This window comes from Macaca nemestrina, chromosome 2 (genome assembly GCF_043159975.1).
Source record: "Macaca nemestrina isolate mMacNem1 chromosome 2, mMacNem.hap1, whole genome shotgun sequence".
NCBI lineage: Eukaryota > Metazoa > Chordata > Mammalia > Primates > Cercopithecidae > Macaca > Macaca nemestrina.
The window spans coordinates 40,800,486-40,817,676 of record NC_092126.1 but is presented as its reverse complement, the minus strand read 5'-3'; the positions used below and the strand labels follow the sequence as shown (position 1 = coordinate 40,817,676).

The 17,191-nt window shown below is 38.2% G+C and overlaps 1 protein-coding gene across 9 annotated transcripts in view; it reads right to left on the bottom strand.

Annotated features, from left to right (window-relative positions):
• LOC105469939 (armadillo repeat containing 8) overlaps nt 1-17,191 on the bottom strand; it is a 113,337-nt gene that overhangs the window by 38,128 nt on the left and 58,018 nt on the right. For 8 of the 9 annotated variants that reach the window (XM_011721568.3, XM_011721566.2, XM_011721572.3 and 5 more), the window contains one exon: nt 16,666-16,761. In XM_011721568.3, the coding sequence (XP_011719870.1) occupies nt 16,666-16,761 (96 nt within the window). Of the gene's footprint in view, nt 1-14,962; nt 16,762-17,191 lie in introns of those variants that run through there. The other variant, XM_024789175.2, reaches the window with a different exon arrangement.

Genomic DNA, 17,191 nt, shown 5'->3' with positions numbered 1-17,191 from the left:
AGGCTGACCTTAGAATATGAGAGAGTAGGAAACCTCAGGATGTTTCAGCCCAAACAGGAAGGGAAGAAAATATTGTTGAAATTAAAAATGATCAGGGAAAATATCATCTATTAAGAACAGGGGGCCGGGCGCGGTGGCTCAAGCCTGTAATCCCAGCACTTTGGGAGGCCGAGACGGGCGGATCACGAGGTCAGGAGATCAAAACCATTCTGGCTAACACGGTGAAACCCCGTCTCGACTAAAAAATACAAAAAACTAGCCAGGCGAGGTGGCGGGCACCTGTAGTCCCAGCTACTCGGGAGGCTGAGGCAGGAGAATGGCGTAAACCCAGGAGGCGGAGCTTGCAGTGATCTGAGATCCGGCCACTGCACCCCAGCCTGGGCGACAGAGCGAGACTCCGTCTCAAAAAAAAAAAAAAAAAAAAAAAAAAGGAACAGGGAACCACATTTTAGCTGTAGGTTAGGAATGGTAATTTTTATCTGGTGTTTTAGTTTCCAAAACATTTACATATTGATCTACTCCTCACCCCAGACCAAACCTAATTCCATTCTTACTGATATGCACAACCACTCTGTCTTCATTGTCACCTCACCCTAAACTCCTCCCTTTCTCAGTCTACCTACTCTTTGTGACTCTTTTATACCTTTCCCCCCTGGCATGGATGTCCTGCTCAGACACTCAGAAGACAGATTCCCTTTTTCACTGTCCTCCCACCACTCATTACTCCTGCTCCAGATCCCAACTGCTGATGTTGCTCTAGAAAAACCACCAAATATGGCTGTTCTTTCCGTGTAAGCTATTCCACCTCAGCAGCACCCTCACTGTTGGTGACCAGCCTTGTAACCCCCTGGAGATGCCCATATTCCCTACAGTAGCTACCTCTTACTTCAAATTCTTCCTGCCTCCCTCATGCTCGCAGCCACTCTGTGCCCACCTCATCTTCGTAGGGACCTTGTTTTATTTTGGGGACACACATTGCAACTTCCCACTTTTGACGAAAGGTCTCCATGCTTTTGCTGTTTTCTTTACTCTTGTCAAGGTTGGGTACTTCAAGCTCAAAGCCCTTCTACCTTGATCCAAAAATTACCATTCTATAACATTCTCACATCTTTACTCTGCCCTACCTCTCACTTTCAATCCTGTTTAAAAGGCATAAATGCCCAAACTTTAACCTCTTGAAGCTAGTCCTCTCCCCACTTCCCATCTTTAAATGGGCATATATCCAATAAAGGCTCTGTCCATCTCCATCTCTTACTCCACATACATATAACAATGCTGTGACTTCAAAACCAAGTCAGTATGGGAAATTTTCTAAAGTTCTGTTCTAGAGTTCTTTCCTGACCTCTAGCCCCATACTTCTGATTGCCTAATAAATATGACATGGATATTCAGTGGAACTTCCGATCTATTATGTCTCATACTGAATTTGTCCTCCCACCCGCTAGCCTTGGCTAAACCTGCTTGTTCCCTGTGTCTTTCTGTTTTTGCAAATGGTATTTTAACATTCTCCTAGCCACCCAGACCCTACATTTGTGCTAATTTTGACCCCAACTCTTCTTACCTTACCACAAAAAACCAAAGCAAATTACTTAGCACTATACCTTATATTCATTCCTTTTGCACTCCACTAAACTAGTTGGGACCTTATTACTATTTCCTTGGTGGTCACAGTAGTGTGTTTTCCAAATTACCTAATCCTCTGTGCTACAGCAACCATCAAAGACTGGCTGGGTTACTTTAATCATGCACTAGTCACTGTTCTTGAAACAGACAAGGCCAAATCAGTACCTTCAGTATGGGAAGGAAATAAAAGCCTAGGGCAAAAGTTTCAGGCAGTGGAGGACTAGATGCTTATGCCTGAAAGATCCTTCTGCCTTGGGAAATTATTTTTACTTAAGAATGAGAAGTGATAACTTGGGAGAAACAACTACCTGTACTGGATACAGTTACGTCATCAGATAATGTAGTGGTGGTAGAAGTACGGATGGATTGAACACATGGTTACTCCCCAGAAAGAACTGAGAAATACTATTAGCATTGGCTCCAGATGCTTGCCCCAGGTGTGGTCAAGACTGGAAAGAGATTTCTAGATAAGGTTTCCTGGCTACATTCAACCAAAGATGTAAATCTACCAAAGAACCAGAATGGTGTAGCAATCGTAGGTATTTAATAAAGTATTATCTCAGTATAGCCAAACTGCTAAGCACCAAGAAAAAGCCTAATTCCACACAAGAGATGGGACAGAAAAATCTACAAGCTTAATATGGGCTAAAGTCCAGACTATAGCCTCTTCCCAAAGTTTGGAAGGCTGATATGAAAGGACCTGTGGAAAGGGTGATGATCAGAAATAAAATGAGTAGATAGCCAGCTTAGTGGGTGAAGCAGGGGAAATGGAATGTTATGGAGTGGATTGGCTGTATAATCTTAGGCAATTTACTTTATCTCTCTGGGCCTTCAGTAAAATGAGATACAGTAATGATTATTTTATCTCCAATCTTTTGTAATCAGCAGGTGAACAAGGATCATGTTAGTCAGTCTGGGCAAAACTACCATGTTGTTTAGAAGGAACATGGGAAGAAGGGGGGTGAGAAGAGGCTGGAGAATGGTTCAGGTCTAGTCAGAGTGCTAAAGGAGAAGGCAAAGAAAGGCAAACGGCACAGCTCCTACTTGCATTTCTATAATTATGTATTCAGCAAACATCTGAGTGCCCAGAGAGTGCCAGGCATGATTCTGAAACTCAAAGACAAAATAGTGAGGAAGAGAAAGCCCTTGCTTCTACCAAACTCACAGTATTGAATAAGTAAGCACAATTAAATGTTTCAGTGCTATGGTGCTTGGTTTCATGGTAGAAAGAACACCTTGGGAATGACAGGGACCATGGGGCCACACACTGAAACAAGCATCTACAAAGGGAAGGTAGGAAGACATCCTTTCTCAAGAACAGGAACTTTACGATCTAGGACAGTGGAAAAACGTTAGCGCTCAACCACTGTAACATTAAGAGTGTAGCTTTATACTTTCTTTTAAAGTTTCTAGGGGTATATGGTCCCTGATACTTTGGAGACAGAGTATAGCTATAAGGTGGCTGGTAAATGCTTTCCAAGTCAGGACATAAAACTATCTGGAGGTGTCTTCCCTTCAGGCACAAGATGACCCTTCTTAGATCATAGTCTATCAGAATGTCTGTAGAAGGCGGCCTGAATCTGTAACTGAACTTGTAGTGGAGAGAATTCAGTAACCTTGCTAGGGTTCTAGAAAGCAGGCTTGAATCTCTGGTCCACCTTCTCCATCAAGATATCAGTCTGGGAGTGAGAGTGAAAAACAATACAAAATTAGAATGTAAACTTTGAATTCCAAAAGGGTATGGACAATATGATCTAACCAAGTTTTGTAAGCTTGAGGGCATGCAGACCATCTGTGTATGGACACAAAGGGCATTATAGTGAATACAATGACAAAAATGAGGACAAAAATGTGATCACAAGACAGGAAAAGCTTTGGAATCCAGTCCAGAGAAAAAATTTTCAGGTCAGCAGGGAAGGAGCTGGTAGTGGCTGCTGCCACAGCCCTCTGACCCATACGAAAGTTTAGCAGTGCACCAGACAGCTTTTCAAACATGGGGCTGGAAAGCCAAGAGCAATAAAACAAGTTCTCCATGGTGCCTTTTAACGACCCCAGTACCGTGCTCCACAGCCTTGATATGATGGAGGGTGCCAAGTCCTAGCACCCTGCAAAGGCATCTTAGGTCCTTCCAGGATGTAAGAGCAATGCCAAGTAAAGGTGAAAGTTGTTCTCCCTCATGGTTCTTGTTGGAGACTCCTCGGCCATAGCTCAGCAAATATGCCCTGTGGCATAGCTGGTTGGATCTGCTAAAAAAGAAAAAGAGACAGTGCCCTCTGTTACACAGACACTGTGCCCAGCCAGAAGGGGTACTTGTAGTAGACTGAATCCTCAGAGTGAAGGAGGCCATCTTTCTTTCTAGGCTTTTCTAGGGGCCTGGGCTGTAAACTACAAAACTAAGTCACACAAAAAATGTTGCATCCTCAACTGTTTTAGGTCAATGGACTAGGTATTGTATACTTCCCTGCTGGTGTCTTTAGTTTTTATGACACACTTTTGCCAAACTGTCTCTTGCAGGAGTGGATAAGGATCTATTAGAACAGGATCTGAGCCCCCTGTAATTGGGACAAGACTTTCATGACCAGTGGGAAAGAGGGGCACTCAGTCCAGAGGATCATGGGGAAAATGCAGAATCCAGATAATACTAAGGTGGTGGTTTATGGTATACATAGCAACTCCAACAACTTGAAAATCGGCCTTTGGCTACAAGGGAACTTCCCGGCGCTCCATGAGCTCTAGCAGATCCAAAATTTAATTGTGGCCAGGACATAAACCATCTTTTCCTCTGAGCACATAAAGAACTAAAAGAGTCAGAGACATGGTATTTGAAAAAACAAGACAAACTATTCTTCCAGCTTTATCCATGATGAAACATTCTTCAGATACTAGAAAAACTTTAGCTTGGCCTTTAGCTTCAACTGTGTTGAAACCAGGTCAAGCAAAATATGTGGAAACTGAAACCGGGTAGATTCTTGGTGGTGCCAGCAAACTTCTCAGACAATTCAAAGTGGGTGGGTTGTAGGGGTGTCAAGGCAGTGGGTGGCAAAGTGGGCTCTCTCTTAACATCAATCACTTATGTGAATGTGCACAATAGCCAGGCAAATACAACTTAATTCCAAATAGGCTTTTGTGAAAGTTTCCAGAGCAAGTTTTAATGGATTATGAGTAATAAGACAAAACTGGCCAGAAAGAATAAGGACTTGCAATTAAACTCTCAAAGTCACAAGTCGCAGACATTTGAGACCTAAGTGGATAAGGTATCAAATCCAGACTCTAGTTAAAGCAGGAGGGATTCAGCAGCCAAGCAGGGTGCAGCACAAGGAGGTCAGGGAGAAAGAGTAGGTGTGGCAAGGAAAAAGGATGTATAACAGAGACTGGACCTGCTGGGTGTGGATGGCAATGCTTTAGTCTCGTAAGTGTCAATAAAGACAAGTCCCAGGGCACACACGTGAGTCTTTCCTAGCAGGACCATTTATTTAAGGTCTAGAGTTCCTCACTTAATTTTTTTTTTGTTTTTTTAAGGAAACGAGCACTATAAACCCAAGATCTCATGTCGGCGCCATCAAGACACTAGTTTTGGAAATGAGGTAGAGACTAGGGAGGAAAGAGAAGTGCCATGAGGTAAGAAGGCAGATACTAGAATGAAATAGGCATGTACAACCAGCTTATCTGGGTAGACTGAGTAGAACCAGCAAGAGTCAGGGGAAAGACCCATTCCCCCAAATGGAAAACCAATCTTTCACTAGGTTTTAGGAAGTGACCATGTCATTTCATAAGATGACCACAGGATAAAGACATGATGCCATATACATCATGCAAATGCTTGAGCACCTAATGTGTATTATTCCTGAGTATATTCTCATATCATTTCTCCTTTATTAAAACAAAGCAAAGCAAAACAAAAACAAAAACAAACCGAAGACTAAAAAACAAACGCAAATCCAAAATCTCCAACAGTACATGGTCTTCCACGAATCAAGTAAGGGCAGCTGCAGTGCTTGCTCCTAAATCATTTCAACTGGAAAACCAATTCTCTTACTGCATTCTTTTAATGCAGTGGACATAACTATCTGACAGAACTAAACACATTTGTGCCTATTCATTTTTAGGCTAAATAATGTTAATATCTGAAGAAGTCTTAGGAATAGTCTTATCTGAGGTCTCTGAAGTTCAGAAAGATTAAGTCACTGGCCCAGGTTCTTCAGGCAAACTGCAGCAGAGCAGCCAGAGCACCCTTCCCCAACCCCCAGTTTTCTTACTTCCAGACAATTCAAACAAGCAAACTTCTCAGACAATTCAAAGTGGGTGGGTTGTAGGGGTGTCAAGGCAGTGGGTGGCAAAGTGGGCTCTCTCTTAACATCACTTATGTGAATGTGCACAATAGCCAGGCAAATACAACTTAATTCCAAATAGGCTTTTGTGAAAGTTTCCAGGTTCAGTTTTCCAGTATGAGGGCCTTTCTATTCACAATGTTGTAAGGATGAGATTTTTTGCTTAGCCTTAATAACTAAATTGAGATCTGACTTTGAAAACAGGGAAAGAGGAAAAGAACTATAAAAAGTTATCATTGCTGTAGAAACCACAGACTATATATTGACATCTTGGGCCAATAAACATTAGTGTACTATACTTGGCAAGAGAGGGCATCATTAATAAACTGAACAAGAAGGAAAAAAGGACATACTTTACAGGACCTCCTAGAGAGAAAATGACAAATCAATGACTCAGCTTTGGTTGGGGGTACAAATGGCAAAGATCAGAGAGGATGCCAGTCAGTGAAAAGATAAGCCAAGAAAAACCAGGAAGAAACCACAGAGTTCCACTGACATTTCAACTCATCTGACCTCCATTTTAGAATCAGGACCTAGCTTTAGCAGATAGTAACCAAAGGGAACAAACATTCTACTGTCCTTAGCCATAAGTTCCATTCATCTGTTGTGAATAAAAACTGTAGGATTTCCCATCCATACCCTGTTATGTAATATCTGTGCCACTGCTCCAATGTAAGATGTTCAGACATTTTCCTCTAGCAAATAATTTTAAAGTAAAAGGCAGTTTTGTTTCTTTCTTCCCTTTTTTTTTTTTTTTTTTGAGATGGAGTCTCACTCTGTCGCCCAGGCGAGATCTAGGCTCACTGCAACCTCTGCTTCCCGGGTTCGAGCGATTCTCCCACCTCTGCCTCCTAAGTAGCTGAGATTATAAGCACATGCCACCACGCCCAGCTACTTTTTGCATTTTTAGCAGAGATGGGGTTTTACCATGTTGTCCAGGCTGGTCTTGAACTCCTGACCTCAAGGGATCTACCCACCTCAGCTTCCCAAAGTGCTGGGACTATAGGCTTGAGCCACCGCACCCGGCCTTTGTTTTTTTCTAAATGAGAAAAAGCTGTTCAGCTTCTCTTAGAACAGATCACTGATGAATATATCATATTCTATCTCAGTAAACACTTGACAAAGTATTTCTTCCCTCCTCTCACTCTTTCATTGCTATCCACTCCCACATTCATACCAAATTTCTCTAACTCCATGATTTTGAGTCAACAGAACGATGTTTGGGAGGCATGGGGTGGGAGGAAATAGTCTATCTTTTCTCAGCTGGAGACCTAAAAACTCCACCGTCTAAGAGATGGTCTGTAGGGCCTCTTTTTGTTCCTTTCTCTTGAAGGTACTGAATTAAATCCGCATCTAGCCTCTCCTGTAGGCCTGCCTGCCTGCCTGGGAGCTGGGAACTGTATCACTTCACTTTAGGGGTAGAAGATAAAGAAGACGGGTACATATTGTGGGTCCATTCTTAAGTTTCTATATTTCATTTTTGCTTTTAAGCCTCATGATATTTTCTCATTTACACCTGAGGTCATTTACACCTTTTTATTTTCTTACTAGCTGGGAAAGTCATTTATATGAAATGTTCAGAAGAAACATTAGAAGAAAATTCTAAACTTCCCTACACTTTGCGGAAAAGTGGGAGTTTTCTCGAGTCGACTTTTCCTTTCCCCAAAACCAAAGGTATAAACATATTACATCAGAAATACTTATACCGTAGAAAAACAGATCAATACTTCTATCAAAAAATATTTCTCTATGAGTTCAATTTCATAATCATTAGCTTAACGGCAGAATACAGCCTAAACAGCCACTGAATTACACTCTTTTAACACATAAATAAAACCATTATAAATTATGATGTAAATAACTGAGACTTCCATCTGTCTCCTCCTGTTTGCCATCCTGGGGACATGAACGATTCACTGCCCAGGAATTGCGCAGCACAGTGCCTGTTCAGTCCCTATTCCTCTATATACACAGTCATGCACCCTCATAGTTTCTATTACCCTACAGGTTAGCTGCCTAAATTTTCAGGTCCAGACATACACAAATTACTCAATAGATACAGTATAATATGCCGGGTACTGCTTTTACTTAGCTTACATTCCAGTGACAACCATTGCCAAAGGAGTAACCTATTAACAGATTCAACGATTTCAAAATGTTGCCTGAAGTTTAATTCTATTCTGATAAAGAAGCTGTCTACAGAATAAAATGCAAATATAGTACCTTGATACATAATTCTGGATAATTCTCTCTAGAATAAAACAAAATCATATTTAGACAGTGTCCTTAGAAAAACATTTAAAATTAATGCAGAAGGAACACAGATATGGAGGTCCCTCATTTTCTATGGGTCAAAACTTCTGAAGAAATGATTTTAGTATTTTAGAAGGTGAGAAATCTTCCAAATAAACTTCTTTATAAGACAGAGACTTTTCCAGACTCATTCATAATAGGTTATTTTAATTACAGTCATATCTTAATCATATCTGGGTGCACTGTTCATGGCAAAAATGGCTTTCAGTGTGGGCAGACTTTTTATACATATGAGGCTCTGGAATTACTACATAGCAATTTAGTGTCTCATCTCCCTAACTACATTAAATTGTAGTACCATAGGGTGGTATGAGGGTTAAGGGAGAGAATGTGCTAATGCTTAGCACAGGGTCCAGCACATAGTGAGTGCTCAACAAATGGTAGTAGTCATATTTCTGTTGTATATGGTTTCCCAAACAGATTCTGTTGACTCAAATATCTGAGTTATATGATTTTTGCATGCCCCATACCACCTAACACTTTATATTTAGCAAAGGTTTAATAGACATTTGCTTAATAAGTGAACTAGATTTTTTTTCTCTCTAGCATAGTGAAAAATCTTATTCAGACACCCTTGCTAACCAATGCACAGAACCCAGTAAGATTTCCAATCATAACCCAAAGCCACAGTTTTAATCAAATTTTTCTAGGGGCTGTCACATGCCAAAATCATTCAGACAAAGGAATCAGTATGTAGGAAAGTATCCAGTGACAATGTCTACTGCCAACAATTGATAATGCCTTTCTTCAGAAAGTCAGACAACTGGCTTCTCCCTCTTCTGGTCAGGGCTCTGTTTCTTTCTATATGCCAGTACACACAGGTATATGGGAAGTTTGGTATTTCACCAAACTGGTTTATGAGAGTTTCTATTTAGGCCGGGGCGGTGGCTCACGCCTGTAATCCCAGCACTTTGGGAGGCCGAGGCAGGTAGATCATGAGGTCAGGAGTTCGAGACCATCCTGGCCAACATAGTGAAACCCCGTCTCTACTAAAAATACAAAAAATTAGCCGGGCGTGGTGCCGGGTGCCTGTAATCTCAGCTACTTGGGAGGCTGAGGCAGGAGAATCGCTTGAACCCGGGAGGTGGAGGTTGCAGTGAGCCAAGATTGTGCCATTGCACTCCAGCCTGGGCGACAGTGCGAGACTCCGTCTAAAAAAAAAAAGTTTCTAGTTAGCTATGCAGTATTAGCACAGGGTGGGCAAACTTTTTCTTTAAGGGCCAAGCAGTAAATATTTTAGACTTTGTGGGACATACAATTCTGTCACAACTACTCAACTTGCCTTGGTAGTGCAAAACAGTCAAAAGTCAACACATAAACCAACAAGGTCGTAAGGCAATATAACTTTACAGACATAAACTTGAATTTAATTTCCTTTTCATATGTCAGAAAATCTTCTTCTTTTAATTCCCCCAACCATCAAAAACTGCAAAAAAAAAATTTTATCTTGCAAGGTACAGAATTATAATGTAGGTAATAGTACCCATAGGTTGTAGTTCACCAACCCCTATGCTAGCACTTTAATCATAGGAAAGAGCACAGCAACAATCCCTGATTCTTATCACAATCCTAATCTTTTCAAGTTCTACTATTCCATAAATATTTAATTATTCCAAACATTTCATTCATTTCCAGAAAGAATGTTCTTGAAAATCCAACTAAGTCACAAATTTTAGATTTACAGATCTAATAAAGATCTTTTAGCCCATTTCTTGGTGTATATAACCTCTGTCTTTTAACTAGATAACAATAAACCAACTTGTACTTCATACTTTCAATGGCTTAAACAAAGGACATACCACAAATAGCATAACCCTCAATTTTATATCTCCATTTAATGAAACTATGAAATAAAAATTCATTATTTTATAAATACCTCTATTATATACATAGCATTATCACTCCCAGGTTTGCTTCTTTCAATATGTTGAAGGCCAAAGGTCTCAATACTGTGGGCAAGTGGCAAAACCTGGTCCTGTCATGGTAATTTTTTAAAAAATACTTACCATTGTGAATGAATGTTGCAAGGTTCACATAAAATTCTTTGGTGGATTTGCTTTAAGAAGGTAACTAACAACTTAACCACAGTTTGAGGCAAGGAATTATGAATTCCGAATGAATTTGTTGCTATTCAGTAGCAGAGCCAAGTCCTGAAGGGTGCTACTTCTGTGGTATCATGGAAAACCTTCAAAATGTACAAGGTATTTGTTTCAACATGCAGGCTAAGGCTGAGAAATAATCCCTTGCATCTGCCCGATTTCATGGTAGAAAAAAATAAAAAATTTTGATGCTGTGCCTTTTAAATGCCCATTTCGAATCATTAAACTTTACAAAATATTTAACAATATAAATTCATGGTACATTTATACTGTTACCCAGAAGATCAACTAGTAATAAATAAAAATGTTCAAAGTGAATGGATGCTCAGCAATCTTTTTTTTTTTTTTTGAGACTCTGTCACCTAGGCTGTAGTGCAGTGGTGCAGTGGTACAGTGGTGTGACGCTGTGATCACGGCTCACTGCAGCCTCGACCTTCTGGGCTCAAGTGAACCTTCCACCTCAGCCTTCCAAGTAGCTGGTACCACAGGCGCATGGCACCACGCCTGGATAGTTTTTGCTTTTTTTTTGTAGAGATGGAGTTTCGCTATGTTGCCCCAAGCTGGTATCGAACTCCTGAGCTAAAGCAATCCTCCCACCTAAGCCTCCCAAAGTGCTAGAATTACAGGCGTGAGCCACCATGCCCAGCCAGCAATCTTTAGAGATAACAGAAAGATATTAAGAAAGATTGACCTAAATTTACAACTATGCTTTAAAATTTTACAGCATTGAAAATACAGAAAAAATTACATTGGTTCAAAATGTGAACATATATTTTTGGGATATGGTTTTATATGAATGATGACTCTGAAGAAATGACATCCCTGACAACCATGAGCATTAATACTTAGGTGATCAAAGTTAGGTAGATTTTGGCCTCCTTACTTAAGACATCTATTATCTAAGATTTTAACCAATTATTAACACACTTTGGAGGGCGTGCTATAAAAATAATTTTTAAAATTAGTATTTTAAATTTTAGAATAAAATTATAAACAAGACATTTTGTTATCAAGAAATACTCTACAGAAAGAGCCTATGTTTCTAAAACATAACTTCTTTTACTAGAATAAAGTTTTAGCAACTTATAGCATAAAAATCACTTTCTTCATTGCAACCTCTTATTTACACCTCAATGTTGGTCATCTTTTAACATACTTAAAAATATATATTTTTAATTTCCCAATGAATTATTTAGATATCCTAATAAATGCTTCCATTTATTGAGCACCTATTATGTGGCAGACACTGTGCTAAATATTTTAAGTACATTTATCACATATTTACAATGATCTGCAGTCGTAACTTCCTTTGCTAGGAAAAAGAGGATAGAAGACAAATTCTTGTTCTTTGCTTTCCTTTTCTTTTTTTCTTCTGCCTATACTTCTCAAAAAAAATTTTTTTTTAATGTTACTCTTGGCTTTCTTCACATGTCATATAAAGCCACTGTGATTGGACAATTTTGTTTTCCTTCAAGGAACAAAAACTTAAGAGTTCATGTTTTCAATTCTCGAGAATGTAAAATGAAAACCATTTAGAAAGTATTTAAAATAACCAAAAATTAAGCTATTAAATTCTAAATTGACTCAAGGATAGCTCCATGGATAAACACGTCCATTTTAATTGGTTCTAAATACTTCTGAGCCCTCAGCAAATTCTTACTGGTCACTCATTCCTTACTTTTCTCTGACTTATTGAGGTTTTGTTATAAATGCTAAGTTTTAAGGCTATGCCTTCTTGATCTTTATCTCCCCTCCCTGCCTGCTTCCTTCCCTCCACCCAGTGGACAATATTATATAATGCAGGTAGTTCAATCAGTCTATGCAGAATTGAATAACTGATCTTAAAAATCAGATACTAACTAGAAAAATATTTTATATCAATATATATAAAACCTTACAAACAGGTTGATTCCTGAAAGGTTAATTTCTATAAACCAAACCATACTTTTATCCTTAGAAAACTTGGTCCAGATTCACATGTATGAATGATACAAACTTTTAAAAAGTCACACATTTAGAAAGATAAAATAATGGTCAAAATTATTTTGAAATGAAGCAAGTACAATACCATAAAGCATGTTTTCTTTGACCTATAACCAAGCAAGTGGAAGACAAGCCCTCAAGACTGCCTGCCTCTTGAAAAAATGGGAATTTCCTGCATTTTTCTCTATGCTAAATATAATAGTGAAACCCCGACTATATGACCAGATGTATATTTTCTCTATTTCAAATTTCCTGTCTTTACACACAGACAGAAATGCTAGTGAGGTTAGGAAAGTTCCTAATGCAAACAGGCGCATATAAGACAATGGGTGCTTAATAATGCAATATTGCTCATTCATCCACTTGTCTGTGTGTTCATTTTTTTCATTCACTCATTCATTCATCAATTATTTATTGTCAACTATGCACAGACAGTGTTGTAGATGCTAGGAATACATTAATGAACAAAACACAAATAAATCCCTGCCCTCATGGAGCTTACATTCTAGTTCCTCAAAAGAAATCTCCAGCTAAAATAGAAGTATTCAAATTTAAGCAGAAAACTTTCTCCAAGGCTCCATTAGTCAGGTGCCCCAGGGGAATGAAGGTTACAACACGTGCTTAACATTTGAAATGTGTTTACTTTTATCAAAAATAAAACCAACATCCTGGTTAGTATACCAATTTCCTTGAATTTTAATTCACACTTTACTTCTAATTTCCCTTAATTTTCACTAACATTTCTAACAAGTTCTACTAGTTACTTGACGAGTAAGAGAGAGATAATCCTTTTTCAACTTCCAACCTAATTGGTGATCGATAGGTCCTAATCAAGTGATGGTCTTCATAACAGCAATTAATTGTCATAGAAGAATCTATCTCAAAATTACAGGATTGTTTGCCACTGCTGCCTCTTGTGACTTAACCATTGACTGGGGATGCCAGAACTTGAAATAGTTTGTTGATCTATTTTGCTTCGTATCTTAACTTCTTCCATTTTTAATGTTCCATTAACTGGACTTCTGCTTCCTAATCGGCATTAATATATGGTAAAGATTATCATTAGAAACTAGATTTTCCCTTTGGCAGAGATAAGAGCTAATTTTTACTTGGCACTGCTGTCACTGCAGTTACTGCTAATGTGTTCTGGACCCTTCTTCCACTGAGCTCTCAATTCCTGACTATGCTCTTACTCTCTCTAACCAAAATCCATTCAGAGTCAGGATCAACTATTACAGGTAACTTGAATTCTTCTAAGCTTAACATGGCCAGGTCACAACTGTTGCCAGGCTCAGTGATCCTCCATCTTTTCTGGGGCTTCTTCTCCCTCTTCATGTCACAGTAAATGCCAGTATTTTTCACTCTCCCCTGCACAACTCTTTCCACCAGCACCACCCTCCTTCACTCTAGCTGACAGGACACCACAATAAATTAAGAAATTTTCAAGTATGCCATAGAGTAACAAAGGATGCAACACTCAGAATTAGAATACCAATTCTGCTCTACACAGGATAAAGGTCCAAACAAATTAAAGAAAATGTCACTCTGTGTATGATTTCTGCATTTTCATTTCTATATTTATTCAACAAATATTTATTGAATGCTTATTAAGTTCCAGGGAATGTTATACAGTTGGTTTATTTGTGGGAATACACCAACACTGCTTCAAAGCAGGGGCGCTAAATCTCTGATCTACAGGTCACATTCCATTGTCAGCTTAATTTTCTCTGGCCCAAAGAGAAGGTATCAAGAAATGAAAACACAGCAGACCTTCAGACATCTTTAGAAGCAGTAAAAGAGACACAATTATATGCAGAGAGGCCAGTGTCCTTCTCCTTTACTACTGTGTATACCTCTCATTGTCTCTACTTTGCTCTTATTTTCTCTTCTTCATTCTGCCTTTCCTTAACTGGCCATAATAGGGCACTAGGATACATATTATTTACTGAACGTATTGAATTATGTTCCCAATTTTAATTTAAATGGCAGACCAACTGAACATTTCATGTTTTTCTCCTGAAACAAACAAACTTTTTGTGGGTTTTTGACAGGGAGAAGTAGGAATTGGAGAAGTAGATCTACAGTCCTTTAAATTTCTTTCAGAGATTCTCCACTCATTAACTCAGTTTCTCTACTTACTGACTCAGTTAACTGAAATTCCATCTTGGCAAGCATAAATATTCCACTTAAAAAAATCAAACAATAAACATTGTACTTTAAGGATCTACACAAAAAATACAGTTAAGTTCATAAGACATAAGTATAAATAAGAAATAAATATTTCATGGAGAAAGTAAACAAAAATCTACCCAAATAATTATTTCAACAACAAAAAAGGAAATAGAAATGCACTCAAAAGAAAAGTGTTACCATTTATCATTTTTTATACACTGAAAATAAAATGTTTCCACTCCTATGGCCAGTCTTCAAGTAGATTTTATCACAAAATTACTTTATAGTTTCCATTTTACAATTTCTCTCTTTAGTAGTTACTATGAACTGTAAATTATTCAAACACTTAATTTCCCAGAAATTAAATATCTTCCTTAAAATGTTATATAATCCCCATTACATATCACAGTATCTTTGCTTTACCACACAAAAAACTATAATTAATAATTATAACTTTTTCTTTATTTGTCATCTTTCTACAGAAATGATCAGGAGTTAGCCTTACCAGGAAATTATACACATTATGAATACAAGTTTTAATAGACTACTGATCAGACTGTCATGTTGCAAATATTTCTAGAACATGATATCACAAATTAAGTCATTAATTCCAAAACAACAGTTTATTAACAAAAAAGTACAAAGAAGTACAAATGGACATCCTATTTCCCATTGTGGTCTATCTGTCTATCTACCTTTCAGTCCATGAGATGGCTTTTTAGAGCTTTAAGAATGGGTAAAATACTTCTCCTGTTTCTAATGGGCCCTAATAACCATCCCAAACCAAATAATTGTGTATTTAAGTTATACAGTCCAATTTTTAAAAAATGTTCAAATCTATTGTTATAAAAGCCTCTCTCCTTGCAATACACCACATATCTAAACTGAACATTAACATCAACATCCATAAATCATATATGTATCATATGATTAGTATGTTTGCTTTGAAATAAAAGTTTATAAATGAAAACTTAGATGTACCAAAAATGATTTTCATAGGGATATACTAAAAACACTTCAAGTCAAAATATCTTGTTAACTGAAATAAAGTGAGGTACATGGAAACATTCAATTTATTAGTTGTGCTTTGTGCATTGATTTTAAATCAAAGCTACTCACACATCGAATCTTATTGCTATTACTTCAGTTTCTTCAGGAAATGGTTCCTTTTCAAGTTATTTCAACAAATGTAAGCTTGTTCCATACTCCTCTTTCTACAGGCCTGAAGAACTTATCTGAATCATGATAAACTCTAATACTTTGTGATTTCTCTCACAGTGCTCCTTAAAATACTAATGCAGATAGGCAGATTTAATAAATCATCATGTTCAGTAAATAATGAGTAATCTGCTCTTTCTGCTATGGCTCCTCAAGACAGAACATGTGGTTTTGCTCTCTGATGGTCCTGAAAGCCTTGTGTAGAATTTATTAGGTTATACATGTTTTTGAGCGGTAAGTTCCAGCTTTTGGTTTGTGGAGGCAGCCAAGTCAGAGCTTACTTACCACTATACTCCTCATCAAGAAGTATTCTCATCAAGAACATGAGTTCAGTGTAAGACTAGGCTTTAGTAACATAAGGGTGCTATACAAGTGCATACATTTTCTGGGGAGCTGGAAAATTCAGATGACCACTCACTAAACATAAAATCATCATTCCACAAAGATTTTATTCACATTAAACTTGCACAGTAGCAAAAAAAAATCAAAACAGAAAACTAAGCCACATATCAAAGAACAATATACAATAGAGATTTGAATTTCTCAATAGCATTGGAAGGTATTTCCATAAATAACATTTACAATTCTAATGTTAGGACTTTCAAGGTGTCTGAAGCTTCACAGTGCTAGAATTGATTTTTATCAGAACACATGCAAAAATGTGCAACATAATAATTCATATTAATGACACAAAAAAAAGCACGCCAGTTACTTGTCATTCCAGCACGGCCATGCCACTCTATGTTCTAAAAACAAACAAACAACCCCCCAAATCCGGGTCCCATTCATTCTTCAATTATGCCTTTAGTCACTCTGCTTTAATATATTCAAACAGTCACTGTTAGTGCTCTTCACCACGACTTTCAGGTTGACGTCACTCCCTGCCTGCTGGCTGTCAGGACTGGGGGACGCCCCTCTCCCAGACTCACCTTCTTCCGGATGTCTTCATCATTTGCTCCAAGAGAGGCATAGAGCTTGAATGCAGCCTGGCGGAGTTCGTGAGCATGTTTTAAATCATGATCAAGCTATGGGGAAAAAAAGGATATGTTCCAACTCAGTCCATAAATTAAACTTTCAATAACATTAACTGACTTGAAGGAAAAAAAAGTTAACAACTTTTAGATTTTAGTGAATTTCCCAGTCACTAACTACATTTCCCAGTTATTTTTGGATTCTGTTCACATAAGACTGAGACCTTGCAGTGTTCGTATCAATGTGACCTAAAATGCACACGGTATGCTTCTATCTAAAAGTGAACACTACATTTGACACTGATATATGAAAAACCACTGTGAATCTCTGACTCTGAAAAATTTAGTGTTCCTAAATGGTAGCTTTAGTGGCACTAAAGCTTGCTTGCAGCAGCTCTTTGAAATGTTCTCCTTCAAAAGAAGGCACACCTAGACTTCTCTAGCCCCGGACTACAGCTGATAACCTGAATGATATCGCAACAAT